The sequence below is a fragment of the Natator depressus genome, chromosome 2 (genome assembly GCF_965152275.1).
Source record: "Natator depressus isolate rNatDep1 chromosome 2, rNatDep2.hap1, whole genome shotgun sequence".
In the NCBI taxonomy this organism is placed as follows: Eukaryota; Metazoa; Chordata; order Testudines; family Cheloniidae; genus Natator; species Natator depressus.
The window spans coordinates 184,349,799-184,369,302 of NC_134235.1; the positions used below are offsets into that span (position 1 = coordinate 184,349,799).

At 40.4% G+C, this 19,504-nt stretch overlaps 1 protein-coding gene across 1 annotated transcript in view; it reads right to left on the reverse strand.

Moving 5' to 3' along the window:
* Positions 1 to 302: 302 nt before the first annotated feature.
* CDCP1 (CUB domain containing protein 1) overlaps positions 303 to 19,504 on the reverse strand; it is a 54,558-nt gene continuing 35,356 nt past the window's right edge. The window contains exons 5-9 of the mRNA XM_074945519.1: positions 11,872 to 12,099; positions 10,684 to 11,064; positions 9,866 to 10,231; positions 4,952 to 5,036; positions 303 to 3,845 (exon numbers count right to left, since the gene is read on the reverse strand). Coding sequence (XP_074801620.1) covers positions 3,401 to 3,845; positions 4,952 to 5,036; positions 9,866 to 10,231; positions 10,684 to 11,064; positions 11,872 to 12,099 — 1,505 coding nt within the window. The 3' untranslated portion in view covers positions 303 to 3,400. The remainder of the gene's footprint in view (positions 3,846 to 4,951; positions 5,037 to 9,865; positions 10,232 to 10,683; positions 11,065 to 11,871; positions 12,100 to 19,504) is intronic.

Consider the following 19,504-nt stretch of genomic DNA (forward strand, 5'->3'; position numbering starts at 1 on the left):
CCAGATGTCATTACTGCACAGAAACTGTTTGGTGGCTCATGTGAGATGAAGCAATCTCCGTCCAGTTCCTAGTGGACAAGTGTCTGCATTCTAAATAAATAAATGAATAATAATAATTTGCAATCTCAGAGGGGTTAAGGACTGACTGGACATGTCAGCTCAACTTCCTTCTCATCACTAGAGGTGATCTGACTAGGTCATGGTTAAGGCCAATTGTGAAGGTGAGGTGGGGAAAGCTTGAATTGCCAATGTCTACTCTGTAGTTATTCTACCGATAAAACCAAACACTTCAGTCTCCAGGGATTTCAAGCAGGCTGTTTAATAAGCACAAAATGCACTTACCATTAAAACAAGAAAGCGGCTATGGATACACAGACTCCATACAATTTATTGTAATCAAAACGACAAATGTCATACCTTGTAATAAGGCTCTGTTTGGGATCAGATGCTTGCAGCGAGGTATACTTTTGCGCTATTCCCCCCCAGAAATGATTACACTGGAACCCAATGCCTGTGTCAATTTGGCTTAAATAATTACAAACATTATGATCTTAGTAAGGCTCTGTTGGATTTATTCTGTTGCATACAAACATGTTACAAAAGAAACACCTAAAATATGAAAATACGTATCTAAAACACATTTCTTTCTTAAAAAGGAAATTAACAGTATACCACCACAGCTGTAAAACAAAATAGATATATACATTCAGTGAATAAGTTATTATCATCGTAAACTTTGTTCTACAGAAATACATTCTTGTTGCCTGGGATTCTTTTTACTATAAGCTGTCAGATACAAAAAATACACAAGGCTGATCCTGCATTCCTTGAATAGACAAGACCCTCATTAAAGTCAATGGGAGTTTTACCAGCATAAGGTCTGCAGGATTGAATCTTTATATGCTAGTTGATAGAATTCTTCCTCCCCTCTCCCTGGGAAAGTAAACTTAACCCCGAAATCATCTTACAGGAGAACTATTGGTTTCATGTAACTTAAGTGCAGTTTTGGCATACATGAAAATGTCAAATCCCTACCAGATTTCCTTGATCACTCCTGTATGGTTCATGTGAATAGCGCTAATGCCATAGGGTAGCAGAATTGCAGAGGTCCTTTAAGTTCTGAACTGCCCAAGTGATCATTCCAGCTTGCTCAGGAGAAAAGATTCTGAAGCTCTCATTTAGCACCACTGTAGCTACTTCAAAACCCAATTTACAAAAGAAAGAAAGAAGAAACATAAAAGGGATGAAATTGCCCTGGTAACTACTCCAGTTTGTGCTCACAGTTTAGTTCTATTTATTGCAATATTTTTTTTAAAACTGCGATTTCTCCTAACAAAAATGAAACTTGAGCCAATGTTTCAATTCCTATACTTAATGCAGCAAAGGAAATGCAGTGAAGTCCGAACTTGGCAAAGAGAGAATTGCAAACCATGATAAACACATTGTAACTTTGATTTCGTACCAACCAAAAAGTTAAACTATACCTAATAAAAACCATACAGACACCAGAAGAGTTGGATAACTCGACCTTCACATTCTTCCCTCAAAATCAAGAGATGGGATTAGAGAAAGTTTGGCCTATGTCATACGCTTTGCAGTTTGTTAGCCAGAATAAGAACTAAAGTCTCTTGCCTAATAAATTGCAAAGATTAACACAGATGGATAACAGGGGGTTTTGAATATTTCTACAGAGCCCCCCCAATCCTTTCCAAAAAAAGATGGAAATTAAATAACATTGACCAGTTGGAGACAGAATTGAATTGGCCCAAGAAAAATATATTATAGAAGTTATTTGCCTGAGAAAAATAACTATAGTTATTGCAGGAAACAAGGCAGAATAGCATAATTTAAGTTCTCACATGGCATTTAAATGTACCTTGGCATATGTGATCCCAACAACAAAGAGGAGATGGATATAAGAATACACATTTCTCCACTCAAGTGCAACATATAACCACTTAATCTCCCTAAGACACAATTAAAAGTACTCTCAGATGACAGGGATCTCACAATATGCTAACAGAAATTCTATGATAAAACTGCTTCAGATGCAACATAAGTATGAAATGGATATTGATTCAAGGAGAATGGTATTGTTATTTTATTAAGGAGAGTTATAATAAAATATTTAGCACAGAAAGTGAAAATCCTTGACCTGTTGATGTCAACAGAAAAATCCGCATTAACTTCAGTTGGGCCAGGAATTCAGACATAGACGGTTACAGTTGCTTGAAGTCTCCAGTTACTGTGCATAAGTTTATATGGTTTCTTCTACAAGTCCCTTCAAATATTGTTATGCAAGAGATCATTCATAGTGTGACAAGCAGAGCCAGATCTCCAAGTAGTCCGCTCTAGTGCCATATGCAAAAGTGTGCACGTAATCATCATGATTGTACATATACACAAATTAGGCACTTGTACACACGAGTGGCTAGGCCTCTGACCATTTCTGTGGAAATGCCCACAAGACTTGTGCTCCTGCATTATTCAGGCAGGATAATCCAACATTAAAACCAACATTAAAACTCCAGTAAATACCTAGGCCTGCTTTGTGGATTAATTCATACATTTTGCACAGAGGTCTGACAGAGTAATTGCATGTTGGAAATGGAACACATTTTTCCACTTTAATACTTGTCTTCCTTCAATAAACAAATCTCTCTTTCAGGTCAAGTGCAAAGCATTAGTAGCAGATGGGATGCCATTATTATTTCTTTAGAGCACCTTCTGTCATTACTGGAACAAGAAAGCATAGTGGAATAAGACAGACCTGAACCCTACAGCCATCAGAGCGGGAGTGCAAGTTTTTTTTAAGCTCTCAAAAATGATAATTTTTTTTAAACAAATACACAAGAGTATTATGCTTGCTGCTAAACTAGAAGATGCAGGGAGAAGAACTGGCATACAATACCACTTCCTATGCTCCGACTTTCGGGAAGAAATCCAGCTTCTAGTAAGAACATTCCATAGATTTCAGAGCTGCCCTGAGTCAGTGGTGTGGGATACATCTTCAATCAACACCCAGCAATCTTCAGGAAAAGGAGGAATTACTTGGAAGAGAGAAACTGTTGGGCAAATATTGTCCCAGTTCTGTTCAGTTCCTGAGCTTTTAAAAATCCATTTTCCCTCTGGCTTTATGATAGAAGAGGAAGCAAATCTTTGCTTCCATTTCCAAAAGAGAAGTACTTGCATTCATGGATGGTACATGAACTGTTGATAGGTTTCCTAAAAGGTTCATTCTAAAATTTGAAAACCATCAGCAGTTGAGGTTAAAACAACCCATGTCTATCCACGCTTAAAACAATAAATCTCCTTTTCTGATTTTTCTACAGCATATGAGAGCACTTTTCCTCACAGTGTCACCCTCATTTCCAAACCAAAGTCATCCCTTTGGCATAAGTTATTCCACCAAGCCTTCTTGTTCCTTACTTTCCAACAAGGACATGCCCACATCTCCAGTACTGTTCACACTTGTGTCTCCGTTGCTCCTGGTCTCCTCTGGTTTGTGATGTGCAAAAGTGTATGGTTCACTGTCCCTCTCTGTGCCGAAGGGGAGTTCCTCAGAGTTTGATATTTGAGTATCTCTCTTGAAAGAGATGGGAGGTGGAGTAGGTGGCGTGTCACCCACAGGCCCATCAAAAGGCCGGTACACATCTACCTCTGGATTGACTGATCCATTGGATTCCTTCAGCAAATCTCCATACACCATGGCATCATCAATGACTGCATAGACATGGGAGTCATTTTCCTGCCTCCTCTTTTTGAATAAGCCCCGTCTTCCAGGCATCTGGGTATTGATGTTGACATTGTATGTACCCACTTCAGGATTCTGGCTTTCCTTCTTCCTGTTATAAAACAAAAATTAACAAGTGACAACCACTGTAAATCCATATGTTACTTGTGTATTCAAACTCTGTAAGGCAACATCCAATTTATTTTTATATTTAATTATATTTCCATCAAGTCTATGCCTCAAGTATTTTCTCTGCAGGGCAGAGGAGCTTGTTCGCAAGTAGTAAAGGAGTTTACAGTTAGAAACATTGCCCTAGGACCAAGTGCCCCAATTTTTTACACCCAAGCTAGTGAAAAGTCCTACAATCGTCTAGCTTGTTTCAAGGGAGATGATTTTGCAGAGCTCTAGTTACCACCCCAAGAACATCTTCATTACAGTTTACAAATGAGGACCCAAATCCTGGAAACACTTAATGTGCACAAGTATCCCCATTAGCTTCATCCGAGTAAAGTTATGAGTATTTGCAGGATTGGGTTCCTTCTTTCAGGGCTCAACTTTAATTAAACTACTCCTCCCAGGCCACGAAAACCAAGAGAGAATCCTCTAGTGCTAGAAGCTGGATGGATCTGATTGATTTTGGCCTTTTTCTATCCCACTCTCTTGCAAGTATGTACGAAAGAGGTTTTCAGTTTGTATCATCTGTAGACAGTAGCTACCTATAACCATGAGAAACATTACTGACTCATCGTAATGTGACTTCCTTAAATCACCCAGAATTAGGAAATCAAATCTGCTCCTGACTAAATGCTGCGCAACGCATTGATGCATAAACTGACTTGTTTTATGAGATATCGGTAAAGGGAAGGGGACATTTGACTGAATAGTGACTGTATACTGCTTTCAGGGAAAGCAGCCAAATTAACTTGGAAACATACCTTTAATAAAGTTCAGGAGATATCTACCTTAACACATTCAAACAAACATCAGAAGTCTATGGTAGTACAAAGTGCATTAGTAAAGTGATCTACAATATTGTTGCAAGAATCTTAAGCTTTTTAGTTGCAACCCGTTGTGCCTGTCTATCCTACACCTTCCACTGCACACTCCAGACCTTTCTTCAAGGACCACCTATCCAATATGTTAAATAAGAGGAATGGTACCCCCTGGCAAAACTGCTTCTTAATCTGCCTAAATCAGCATCTTGAGTAACAAACATACCTCTTCCTAGTGCAGCATATGACGATTCCGATAATTGAGAGCGCTCCAGCCACACCAACTACCACAGCAATTATCACTGTCAGATCTATAAAAAAAAAAAGATACAAGGAAGAGAAATAAAGTCATTCAGCAATATGCAACCACAGTTAACCTATTGAAATCTAGCTGCCATACTTGACTTGCATCATTGCTGCTTAACATACCAGGTCTGCACAGAGACTCAGCCAGTTCTTGTGCCTCTACACTTACCTCCTACATCTCACTTACTTACATCTGATTGACTGATTAAACACATGTGTGAAGAGGAAGGGAAAAGGCTCCAACAGCAAAGGAGTGAAATAGCACGATCGTTTCATTAACTCTCCTTCAACCTATTTAAAGATGTAAGTAACCAACAAACAAAAAGCCACCCGACAGATCTTTAAGGTGCCATAAATGAAAGCCTCACAAAATCAATCAATCAAGCAGGTCAATGTACCCAGGGTGCAGGAATTTATAGGAATGGAGCTATAGAAGTTTGACTGAATTAAAGCAAAAAAAAAAAAAAAAGTTTAAGAAAGAAAACACACATTTAAAGAAATAAGTTTAAAGGCAATGAAGTGTGAACTAAAGAGGAAAAGAATTAGAGGTTCAGTAGAAGGTGATGTAATCTGTTCTAATCTTCATTGCCAACTCTTGCTCTAGGCCTCACAGCTGTAAATGCAAGTACTTCCATTGAGCTGAACGGGACTACTTGCAGACATAAGGGTTTTGCATGATTGGGGCCTTGAAGCTGAAGAATAAAGTGCACTACACTTTATCCTGACAGGCGGGAAGTTCTTGTAGATCGGACACGAGTTGGAGCAAGGAACTCCCTAATCCTAATCCTGCCACTGAATGAATCTCAGTGGAGAGGCACTTCTTAGGCTATGTCTATATTATACAGCTTTTAGCGACATGGCTGTGCCGCCACAGCCGTGCCCCTAGAAGTCGCACAGTGTAGCCGCGGTTTGTCGGTTCTCCTGCCAACAATGCGCTGTTCACACTGGCACTTGTCGCAGCAAAACTTGTGTCTTTTTGGGGAAGGAGGGGTTAACACCTCAAAGACAAAAGTTTTGTCGTTCAATTGCCAGTGTAGACATAGTCTTAGAAGCAAGCGTGTCAGAGAATGTGCCTTCGTACACAGTGTGGGCTTCAATCTGGAGGAGCATAGGAAGAGTCATTATTGATCTCAGTTTGCCAGATGACTGAAAATTCAACGGCACCTTTTTATCAGCTACCACAGAATTGACAGTTGGCAAGCAGACCATAGGATAGCAGGATTTAATTTTGTTTTTATATAGGTATACATAGTCAAAGGTAATGCTTTAACTATTTTACACTCTGAAAGCAAGTCCCAGACTCTGGAGTCTCTATAAACCTGCCTTTCAGTACAGAACATTACCTGTTCATTAATGTGGAGAGTAGCTTAAAAAAAGCCCACTACATTTGTTTTTCTACATGGTATTTAAGGATTTCTTTTTTTAAATAAACATACCCAGAAGGCATACAAAGGTCTAGTGAAATTTTAATTCCCAAGGTCACAGACCTAGGCTTGGTATACACTCCCAACGTATGTCAGTAGAACTGTCGCTCAGAAGTATGGAAAATTCACACCCTTGAGCAATGTAGTTATACCAACCTAACTCCCGATGTATACACAGTGCTATGTTAACAGGAGAAGCTCTCCTGTTGACATAGCACTGTCTACATTGGGAGTTAGGTCGGTATAACTACCACCTCTTGGGGAGGTGAAATACCCACACCGACAGGAGAAGCCCTCCCTTCGGCGTAGGTAGCGTCTTCACTACGCGCTACAGTGGCACAGCTGCGGCGCTGTAAGTGACCTGATCATACAATTTTACTCATCTAAGAAGTTCTTCCTTATGTGAGCTCCCAGACATGAGTAATCAAAGATTTATTACATACCGCAGACCTCATTTCCAGCTGAGAGAGTAGTATTTTTACAGTACTTGGTGTGTCTTTCATTTAGAAAGATCCTCCCTTACAAACCTGATTTCCTAGCAATTAGTTCCTGTCTCTCTCCACACACACCCACACACACACACACACAAAGCCTCTGGTAGATGTATGGCATTACAGTGTACAACAATATAGGTAAATGGATATGACCCACAAATTTGCTACCATTGGTGCTGACCCGTACATGATAGATACCAGAGTTTGCAGCAGAGCTTTGAAAATGGAAGGCACAGTATATTACGATGAGGATGATGATATTGATATTCTGATTTCAAGGAATAATACTAATCAGAAAAAAGTGTGGTCTAGTCTGAGGAGAGGGCAGGACACCAGGATTTCCTGAGTTCTAATCCTAGCTGAAAGATTCTTTCTGCAGCTTTGGGCATAACACCCAGTCTCTCTGCCTGAGTTTCTCCATCCTTAAAAATGAGAGTAATTAAATAGTTATTACCTACCTCACAGCACTATTGCAATGATTAGTTAATGTTGGTAAAGTGATTTGAAGATTAAAAGTACTGTGTAAGTGCTAATGATCTTCATTGTATGAAATATCAGAGACAGAAGTCAATCACATACTTTGTTTCTAGATTCTGTCTGAGCAAGGAAGGTCCTCCAAATTCATAAGCAAATTTTAATCTATGTGGATGGACTGGGAAGAATTAGGGCATTAAGAACAAAACACTAGATCTAGACAATTATTGATGTCTAGGGGTGTCATAAATATGAAGGGAAGGGTAACCACCTTTCTGTATACAGTGCTATAAAATCCCGCCTGGCCAGAGGCAAAACTTTTTCACCTGTAAAGGGTTAAGCAGCTAAGGTAACCTCGCTGACACCTGACCCAAAATGACCAATGAGGGGACAAGATACTTTCAGATCTGGAGGGGAGGGGGAACAAAGGGTTCTGTCTATCTGTGTGATGCTTTTGTCAGGAACAGATCAGGAATATAAGCCTTACATCTCCTGTAAAGTTAGTAAGTAAGCTAGCTAGAAAATGCGTTAGATTTTCTTTTGTTTAATGGCTTGTAAAATAAACTGTGCCAGAGGGAATGTATATTCCTGTTTTTGTGTCTTTTTGTAACTTAAAGGTTTTGCCTAGAGGGATTCTCTATGTTTTGAATCTGATTACCCTGTAAGGTATTTACCATCCTGATTTTACAGAGGTGATTCTTTTACCCTTTCTTTAATTAAAATTCTTCTTTTAAGAACCTGATTGATTTTCCATTGTTCTTAAGATCCAAGGGTTTGGGTCTGTGTTCACCTGTACCAATTGGTGAGGATTATCATCAAGCCTTCCCCAGGAAAGGGGGTATAGGGCTTGGGGGGATATTTAAGGGGGGAAAGACGTCTCCAAGTGGTCTCTTTCCCTGTTCTTTGTTTAAAACGCTTGGTGGTGGCAGCATACTGTTCAAGGACAAGGCAAAGTTTGTACCTTGGGGAAGTTTTTAACCTAAGCTGGTAAGAATAAGTTTAGGGGGTCTTTCATGCAGGTCCCCACATCTGTACCCTAGAGTTCAGAGTGGGGAAGGAACCTTGAGAAGGGGGAAAAAAATCTTTTAAAGTACATGTCTCTGGCTCTCAAAGATTTTTGAAGTTCAGGTATGTCAAAGTGCAGGGATTTTATGATTAATACTAATTAGGAGTAATATTAGTAGCCATTCCAGAGATAATTCTGTGCCAGATTTTCTCATTCATGCTTGTTAAAAAGAAGGCAGGCAGACACACACAATGTGCATTTAAGAGAAACCTTCATTATTTACACAGTGCCAAAGCATGCCAGGTCTTTTACAGACACACAAGTTAAGTTTCTATACCAAGTAACATACAGATTAAGGCCCCACTTCTGCAATCAGATCCATGTGACTGTAAGGATCCACTGGTCCTGACCAGATCAGATTGCTGGATTTGTGCCTAACTAGACATCTTACAAAGAGGAAAGACAGCTGGAGGAAAGGATACAATGAGATTTTAAGAAGTCCTTACCCATGTGTCAGTCTGTGGGGTTTGGTTTTTTTTCATTTGCCAATCTTAACTGTGTGTGTTGTTTTGTTTTTCAGTTATTAAATACATACTGCGACTTCATGATTTCAGTATTATTTCAGCCTTCTCCCAGTGCTTAAAATGGTTACCAAATTTAGGTAGCAAAGGCTGACTTAATAAAAAGCTCTATGATTCAGGGAACTGATTCTAGGTATTGTCCGTAATTTTATTTGAATTTTTTTTATGATTGTACAGTGGATTATTTGCTTTCGGTCATAATCTCTTAGGTCCGATAGTGAGGACCTGTGTGCAGCCCCATTGAAATTAGCACATCCAAATACCAACGTTCAGACTTGGAGTCTAATCCCACAGGAGGCTGCAGCTCTTTTGTCCATCTTCCATTAAGAAGAGAACATCTTTCCCTTACTTACTTTTAAGCTAAATATAGCAAAGAGGAAACTGAAAAACAAGACTGATAGTGAAATTGAAAACATCTAATCATTAATATATGTATATTCCTAAATGCTCTCTAATATGGTGTCTGAAATACAGATTGTATCTTTAAGTATCTTGGAATTTACACATCAAGTTTTACATTCCCTGTTTCAACTAAGTTCAGAATCATCTCTCACAATTCTGCTACTTCAATCTCTTCCGCATTTTTACACTTTCTACTTGTTTTGACTGTTTCCCAAGAGAATACATCCAAAAAAGAAAGAGGATCCTGACAGAGTTTAGGCATCTGATGCTGTATTCCACAAACCGTAGAAAAAGCTGCAGTTTTGTAAAGCTGCTGAGAAGCATCTCTGTGTTCAACAAATTGATGAAGCAAATAGTCTACAAGTACATCTACAGCTGTGGACAGAAAACACCAGAGCATCCATACTACAGAGCATGATCCTCCCTCAGTACAGAAAGACAGCAGCAACTCACCTGTCTTTTGCGGGACAAATGTCACCCAGAACTGCAGGCTCAGCTGTTTCTTATTCACTGGTTTACAGTTAGAGATGTTTACCCAGAAGTGGTGGTACATATGCAGGGGCTCAGGAAGCAGCTCATCTTCACGGCGCACAGTTTCTTCAGCCTTTGGTTTCTGTTCCTGTATGTTGACATAGGCGCGCCCCGTTTCACAAGCAATGTCCATCCGCTCCTTCAAGAATGCTAAGCGAGCAACTTGCTTACTGGGGACTGTGATGTTCCAGGACACGGAGACATAAGGAGGCAAACCCTCGAGCCAGTTAGGGGTTTGTAGGTAAACTTGCGCTTTTGGGTCTGGGATCACAGTGAAGATACATTCCTCTGTAGTACAGGAAGAGATAGATTGTATACATAGTATTGCCACTGCTCTTAACTTTCTCTTTAAATACATTACTTAGCCACTCTTTTCTAAAATAAAACACATCACTTACAATGGTGACTAGTGATTCATACAGAAAAAAACCACAATATCTTATTAGTAGTAACACGTCACTTATCACCATTTTTGTGTAATACAGTTATAACACGGTTTACCTGCAGGATTTCCATCATAACTACCCACCTACAACTCCAAGTCTGAAGTTTTTATTCCCTTCTTACAGAGGCAAAACTTCCATTGATTCAAAGGAAGCTTTGCTCAAGTAATGATATTGGAATTGGACGGTAAGAAATTTAACTCCTGTTATTTTATTATCGGACGTACAACACTTATTTGTTAATGGATATACTGAAGGAGTTGGGGAATGGATTGAGGGAACAGACCTCCACCTTACCTTTAATAAATGGCACAAAAGTCATTTTCAGATCCTGATTAAGAGAGTCATTGAGGAATCCTCTGCCAAATGTTTTTAGGGATATGGTGATATTGTCTCTCATCTGAATCTTTTCAATGGATCCACCAGGACAGAATATACCAAGGTTTAACTCCTTTCCCTTGGTGGTGCTGACAATGCCATAGCTGTAACTTGTATTGCACCTCTGCTCTTGGATATGTTGCTGTAGCTTCAAGGATGGAGACATTATTTCCACATTGATCTCTTCTGGAGCCAATAGCTTCCAAATAAACTTATCCAGCCGAACTGGGAGCTGGGAAATAGCCCTGGGCACAGTGAGGTCATAGATCTTCTTTTGGCATCTTTTGAGATCCCAACAGGCTGCAGTCATAGAGACACAGATTATTGCTATACTTTTCACATTGAGCAGAGCTATTAAAATGAGATTTTGCTATGTGCTAGAGTGCTTAGGTCTGTACAAACACAAAACAGCAGAGTTCCATTGTGTGTTATTGGGGATATATGTGCTGAAAGATGGAAATAACTCAAATTCCCTATTAGCTCTGGTCCTGTGGGGATGCACTATAGAGTACATCCATATACTCACCTTTCCCACCATATTTTCCATAGTAACCATTAATAAAATGAGTGTGTTTCTCCTGACTCTTACAGGACATTAACGGAAACTGAGAAATACCAATGCACAGAGTTTGCCTGATGGCTCTTGGTCAGCACACAGGATATTATCTTCCCATCACCATTTGTCTACACACTTCATGGGATTTTCCATGGAATTGTGTAGACATCTGGTATAAGAAGCATGGATGCCACCTGCCCCATGTTTGAAGGAGAGCTTTGCTAACACCCTGCCCTAAGACAGGTTCCAGTACTAAGCAAGAAGTTTCCTTCTCACTTGCTTGTCTTCCATGTGCTAGGATTGAATTTTTCCAGGGACTAGCTATGCTGTTCTTGTCTGTCACCAAATTCCTACATCCTAAACCAGTTTGTGTTTATTTACTGACTTACTGTACCCACCACCTATTTGTTCAGCACCTGTCTGCAAGCCAACTACACTTAAGCACAAATGAAAGACAGGATTTACAAGCCTGAACCTTCAGTAGAATACTGTGGAAATGAGAACATGTAGAACCCTTCTATAGGTAACAACATTCAAGGCTATTGTCATACCTATGGTTTTTTCAGCTGTGATCCTCAGATTCTCCAAATCATAACACAGGAAGAAAATCCTATAAATGGTGCCTGATGTTAAAGTTACATTACGTTCACAGGTTCTAGGATCTTTACATATCAAACATTCCGGCTCAAACTGCAAAGGATGCCCACTGTGTCGTGATTTTGGCTGTATGGTTATACTTATGTCCCTCTCTTTGATTAAGTCAATCAAGTATGTTGCATCTGAAATGAAGAAAAAAAAAGAATTAGATCAACACAGCAATTAAAGAAATGTGGTGAACTGAAACCTCATCCCATTCCTCTCTTCTCCAAAAATCAGATGTTGGACTTATCTTTACATTAGCTAGGAAAGCATTATTTACTTTTTACACTATTGGAATCAATACAAATAACTGTTTTTGGGTTAGGAGTTAGCCTGTTATAACAAAGTCCCATTCCACATCATATGCAGAGCTGAGAAAACAGCTGATACTTTGTTTTGGTTCTGGGAAAAAAAAAATCCAGATCATTTTGAAATGAAACCGAATCTTTCCAGTTTCAGTCACCAAAACGCAAAACAGAAAAAAAACAAAAAAAACCACGTTCAACCCAAAGAAAAAGAAATGTCGTTTTGAAACATTTCATTTTGGAAATGTCAATACGGTTCATTCTGAAAGTGTCAAATGTTTCAATATTTCCAAAAGATTTTTCTTTTTGGATGAAACTTTCAGCTGACTTTGATATGAATTTGTGAATAGTTTTGATGCCCCTCCAAAGTGCATTTTTTAGCAAATTTACTATTTGCCAAAAAAAATTTTGCCCACATATTTTCATGTATGCTAGTCCCTTCTGAAAAGGCTGTGCAAGAATATAAGGAGCTTGCTATAGAAAATTCTTTAGGTCACAACTATAGTATTCACAGCAGGTGCTATAAAATGGTCATAACAGACCAGTGGATAGGGCACCAGACTGAATCAGAAATTCTGGGTTCTACTGCCAGCTCTGTCAGACTTGTTGTGTGACCTTGAGCAAGTAAAGTCACCTTTTTGTGCCTCAGTTTCCCCACCTGTAAAATGGAGATAATGCTTTCTTACCCATGTAAAGTGGTTTGAGATCTGTGGATGAAACTTGCTGAGTAAGTATGGAGTACTGGTACTATGTAGCTAATTAATTTCATTTCTCTATATTACATACCATAAACTACAGCAATACTGTTCTGATGTTACTTTCACAAAGAACTGAAGTACTTTTCTGTGATGTTAACATTTTGGGTTTGTGTGTTTTTATTTTAAGCCTTAAAAAACAAAAATTGAGAATGAAGAACTTGGGAGATAGTGGTACATTTTTTTCTGACTACTATGTGACCCTCTGTTTGATGGTTAAGATGCAGCTTGTTAAAGGATATCTAGGGATTAAGTCAGGCAGGTGGTTTTGTATTATTGCAGGAATCAAAGTCAACGGGTCCAGATAGCCAATCACCTGTACTTAAACAATACAGGTGTCAATTCCTTTGAAGTTTTACCCCCCTCTGATCAACATGGTGGCTGGTAACTGGGCGAGGGGAGACTGGAATCCAAATGGGGCAAATGAAATGGTTTGGGAGAGTTTAAAAGAAAGCCTCAGTACAAAAGCTGAGAGAGACCAGAGAGGCAGAATCTGCAGGAATGCAGATGGAACCCTGATCCCCAAAAGTGGAGGAATGGTGGGTGGTGAATTTAGAATAAGTGGGGCCTGCCTAAATTGAATTGCTAAGTTTTAGGTAAGAGAGTCATGCATGCAGGCCTTTTGTTGTTTTAGCCTTTTTCTCTGAATGCTATGTTCCTATGGATAAATGGTACTTTGTTTTCAAGAAGCTAATTGGAGTCACTGCATTTTTATACTGATCACGGCTCCTGAAGAGAATTTTTTTGCAGGAACCAAAAATCAGCTGGGCCTGTCAGGAAACATGGTTGGAAAACAGCGGTGCTGTAGTCTCAAAAGCCAGGCAGAAAATTGGGCGAATCATGGGATTTCACCCTGAGAGGAGTGCAGGCACTAGGCCTGTCTCCTGAAAGGGCACTCAGGAAAAGACAGAGAGATAGGTCAAAAAGTACTGCTCATGTTGAGCCACAACCGAGAACTAATGGCTATTAGAACTGATAGTAGTTTTGAAATTTTGAAAAAGTGAAATGAAACTTTTGCAAAAACAGTTTGCTAAAGCTTTTCTACATTTTCTGACCAGCTCTACTGGTCACACACTTAGTGATTTGAAATGGAAGAGTTCTCATTTCTCAGATTTACATCGATTGCAAGGTTATCTTCACCCCCCCATTTACAAGCATATCAGACAATTTAAGTTGCTTCAGCTCAGCTGTGAACAAAGTTGTCTGGTTGCCTGGAGTCTCTTCAGAATTAAGCTCAGCCAACAAAGTCCAAAGAGGAGGGGAAACTGCCAAATATGGTATATTTGCAAAACTGTTAAAGTTTATTGAGATCATATAGTTTAAAAGAGGGCTCCCCAATACTTATTTCTTTAGATCTGACATTTAAAATGCACACATGTCCAAAGCTGTGAGCAACTAATTTGTAATTTAATTTACAATAACCACTGAGCACAATGTTAGAGCTCTGTGAGCACTGGAATTTCCATTCCATGAAAAAATTGGTATTTCTGACGTCTTTTCGTTCTGAATCAGAAACAAGTTGGAAATGTCAATTTTTCTATGGAACAGAAATTTTAGAAAATTCTATTTCGAGAGAACCAAAATGGAGTTTTTTTTAAAAAAACAAACTCCAGGCAGAGAACATGGGGAGTCCTCTAAGTGGGCAGCTGGCTAGCTGGGGAGTCTGTAAGCTGTACAGCCTGCCTGGTTTCCATCAAAAGTGTGGATGGAATTGACATGTTCACGCAGAACATTTCGATTCTATAGAATCAGTTTCTGACAGAAAACTGTTCTACTGGAAAATTTACAGCCAGCTGCAATAAATACAAATACACTGACAACACCAACTAGCAGCCTTCAATAATCAAAAGTTGGTAACAATCTGCCTCAGCCAGCGGATGGCAAACATGAAAAAATCCAGAAAAATGGTCTGTCTCCCCCCACAACAGACCTTTATCCTTCTCTGAAAACCCTTTCACACACAAGATTTCTTCAGAATGCCTGGTCATCAAATATGGGCTATTTTGGGGGATGGGGAGCAAGCTCCCGAGTCCCTGGGCCCTCACAGAGAATGCCCTGCCAATAGTCCCCGCCCTCTTTTATAAAGAGTGCAATCCTGCTCAAACAGCCCTACTGGCTGTAGTCGTGTTACTGGGCCATTGGGAGTTAAGCAGTCTCTCAGGTAGGTAGGATACCAGGCCATTTAAGTCTTTGCAGGTCTATGGCACACACAGGGGGTATGGCTACACTACCCGCTGGATCAGCGGGCAGCGATCGATTCAGTGGGGGTCGATTTATCGCGTCTAGTCTAGAAACGATAAATCGACCCCCGAGCACTCTCCCATCAACTCCTGTACTCCACTGCCACGAGAGGCACAGGTGGAGTCGACGGGGGAGCGGCAGCCATCGACTCACCGCGGTGAAGACACCACGGTAAGTCCATCACTTCGTGAAGTTTCAGAGTAGCAGCCGTGTTAGTCTGCATCCGCAAAAAAAACCAGGAGTGCTTGTGGCACCTTAGAGACTAACAAATTTATTTGAGCACAAGCTTTCTTGGGCTAAAACCCAATTTTTCCCCGCTACTGTTCCTCACACGTTCTTGTCAACTGCTAGAAATGGCCCATCTTGATTATCACTACAGAAGGTTTTTTTTTTCCCCCTCTCCTGCTGGTAATAGCTCACCTTAACTGATCACTCTCATTATAGCGTGTATGGTAACACCCATTGTTTCATGTTCTCTGTGTATATAAAATATTCCTACTATATTTTCCACTGCATGCATCTGATGAAGTGAGTTTTAGCCCACAAAAGTTTATGCTCAAATAAATTTGTTAGTCTCTAAGGTGCCACAAGTACTCCTGTTCTTGTAGCTGAAGTTGCATAACTTAGATAGATTCCCGCCCCCCTTCCTCCCATGTAGGCCAGGCCAGGGACTATAGGCTGTTTGTAAGAGACTTGTGCTTGTTTTTAAACCCAGAGAACATTGTTCTTTTTCAGAAAGCCAATCAACTGAATGCTCTAGGGATGTGTCTGTGTGTGCCTCCAGCGGGAGTAAAGAAAGGCTTTTTCCCACTGCTCAGGAAGCATCATGATATATGGTAAATGATAGAGCTAGGGAGGTGTGCATATTTAACTGAAGAGGACTTGGACTTAGTCCCACTGCACCTATTTTTGGGCCTCTTCCATTAATTGCAAGATAAGAGCCTTGGTTTGTGAGGTCCCACACAATGTTTTCTAAATGGAAATCAAAGGGGAAAGAGGATTCTGTTAAATGTGGCTTTTTGCTGCATTTGCCCTGACAGACAGAAACTACTTTGTTCAGTTCAGTCTAGTTTTTGAAAAGCTATTATTCAGTCACAGAAAGCTTGTAAGGTTCTGCTCCCTTAAGGTATGAGCTACTAGACTGGTTTAGTAGTAAAGCAATCAATTAAACTCCCCTCAAGGGATAGAAGCACTGCGGTTAAGTGATTCCTCTGGCCAATTGAGTAGTACCACTGAGACTCCAAAGGTTGTCCTCAACCAGAAGGATAAGTGGCTGTGACGCAGGTATTGAGGATGTGCATATACTAGCTGAGCACCTATATCAAGTATGGACTGACAGGCCTGCATTTTCAGAGGCACTACACAACCACAAGACCCACGTGAGGTGGCTGTGAGCATTTAGTACTTAACAATCAGGCAGCTTACTTTGGTGCTCAACATTATGTAGGCAAAATCTGAAAATTTTAGCCATTGTGCATAAAAATGGGGCCATTACAAAAAGTGGGTGAGCAGCATTATCCCCATTTTATATATGGGAAACTAAGGCACAAAGATAGAGATACGCCCACGGTCACACAGTAAGTCAACGGCTCAACAGGAAGAGAATCCAGTTCTCAACTCCCAGTCCAGTGCCCTAACGACCAGGTCATGATTCCTCCATGATTTGTAACAGCTATATGTGGTAGCACAGATAGGATATTTGTTTTAATTGAGAACAGCTGTATATGTTTCCCTGGCACCCAACTGTAAGCACTGCAGACAGCAGTAAAACTTGTCCAAGTGTTTGGGATGCCTTTAGATCATGCAGGTATCAATTTTCTTTTTAATCTGGAAGTTAAATGTGCTTCTAATTAGTTTCTCATTACAGAGGAAAAAAAACCAATACAGTTTCAATAGATGCATAAGAGGTATTTGGAGCCTTTGAAGGAAAAAATTATATAAAACTACTCATGAAATCCATTAAAATCCCCAGAGAAACCACTGTTCTTATTTAAACCCAGGAGATTTATTATTTGCATTTTATAAAATATAACAGCCTGCAAGGTTTTTTAGGTTAATATCTGGTCTGCAGGACATAATGCATTAAAGTTCTACGTTTCTGTCCAAAATAGAAAAGATACAAAGATGGATTAACTGAATAATGCTTTTACTCAGTTAGGGTTTCAAGACACATTGTACATTAAATATAAGCAAACATGCTTTGTCAAACCTGAACTTCCTCTGAAGATTTGAGGAATTTGCTGCTCACAAATGGAGCCAGATTAAAGGTTAAAGCATATTCCATGAACCACAAATGGGCGCTGCTGGTGTGTCATAACCACTACCTAGATGGATCACCTCTAGGGTGAATCCATTACATCTTTGCTCCCTGCAGAGATGGCCTGCTAAATTAGCAGCAGCTGCAGTGATGGTTTTGCAAAGTGGACTTCTATCCACTAGCAATTGTTCTTAACTCACCAACTCATTTTAGCCTGACAGCTGTCATATGTAAATTTTTCAATCTCTGCCAACAGGAGCTGAAGCCAGACCACCTGGAGATAAATAACTTTATAGCTCATTATTACTTGCACCATCTAGTCTTCAATAACAGGATTATTACTTTTTAATACATGTAACAGTATTTCAAGTCATTTCCTCTATCAAGTGGTTCCACAGGGCTGCACTTTACCCAGAAGTATCAGCTTACATTAACCTGTGATTTTGAAGTTAATGTAGGTTAAGAGTAACTTGTCAGCTCAGTTAAAAAAAATAAAACAAAACAAAAAAACCCCCACAGACATTCCTACATATATAGGTTTCATCTGATGAAGTGAGCTGTAGCTCATGAAAGCTCATGCTCAAATAAATTGGTTAGTCTCTAAGGTGCCACAAGTACTCCTTTTCTTCTTCTTCCTACATATATAGGTATCTATATGTCTAGATCTCCCACTGGTTTCCTCTGACCAGTTAATATAACACCTGGATTGAGCTTCATGTCACCTTGCTCTTATTCACGCTCCTATGTTGGCAAGGTGGTATGTACTCAGAGGCCCTCTACAACCTGGATCTAGTTTAAAAAAAAAAACCAAACAAGAAAGTGTCATCAACATGCTGACAGCACTACAGCCAATCCACTTCACTGTCTCCTACAGCAGCCTCTGGTACACAGAGCAGTCTGGGTGACAAGAGAACTCTACAAGAACCCTGCGCTAGAGCATAGGACTCCGTGGGTGCTCCAGGACTGGAGCACCCATGAGGGAAAAATGGTGGGTGCTGAGCATCCACCAGCGGCCCCACTGATTAACGCCTCCCCCTCCCTGCCAGTGCATCCCGCCTGCCACGATCAGCCGTTCCGCAGCATGCTAGAGGCGCTGGGAGAGGGAGGGAGCAGAGCAAGGGCAGGGTGCACTTGGGTGTGGGGCAGGAGCGGGAAGAGGTGGGGCGGGGGTGGAGTCTTGGGGGAAGGAACGGAGTGGGGGCACGTCCTGGGGCAGAGCAGGGGTCGAGCACCCCCGGCTTATTAGAAAGTTGGCGCCTCTGCGCTAGAGAGGCTGGCAAAACTGCCCATAGTTACCTCGGGCATCTTCCTAAAGGTTCGAGCCATTCAAGCACACCTCCATTCACCTCAATCAAGATTCACAGATGAGTCAACACAACCTCTATGGGAGGCCAGTCTGATTCAAGGCTGCTGATAGAATTAAAAGAATCAGCATCTACACCTCCTAGCAATGGACAAAGGTAAGATCAGCCAAACAAGAACAGTACAGTAACCATATGATATCCTGTCTGAAATCCGTATTGCCACAATTTAAGGAAAGACCTCCACACCTTTCCCCACAACCTTTTGGATACCATCCCCAAACCAGAAAGTTAGAGACAGGGATGTAATTGGAAAAATCACCAAAAACAAACAGTGGGCTCTTTAGGAAGGGTGAGAATTTCTCTCTTGAGTAATCCTAGCACTGACTACTTAGGGAGTTACTGATCTCTCCCAATAATGGTCCCTAAACCTCATGCTTTCTTTAAAAAGCAAGAAAGAGACATGGATCCTTTTTGGAGGTTATAAACTGCAGCACTCCAAGCCCCAAAATACCTCCACAATAAACTCATTCAAAAAAATGTTGTTTGTGCTACCTACAGGTATGCCCTATCATGGAGGCAGATCATATCCAATCAATTAGTCTTATCCATAAAGTAGATGGAAAATTCTTCACAGTGAATAAACATGGGCCTTATTTTTAAGTAGAGGCATCCCACATTAGCTA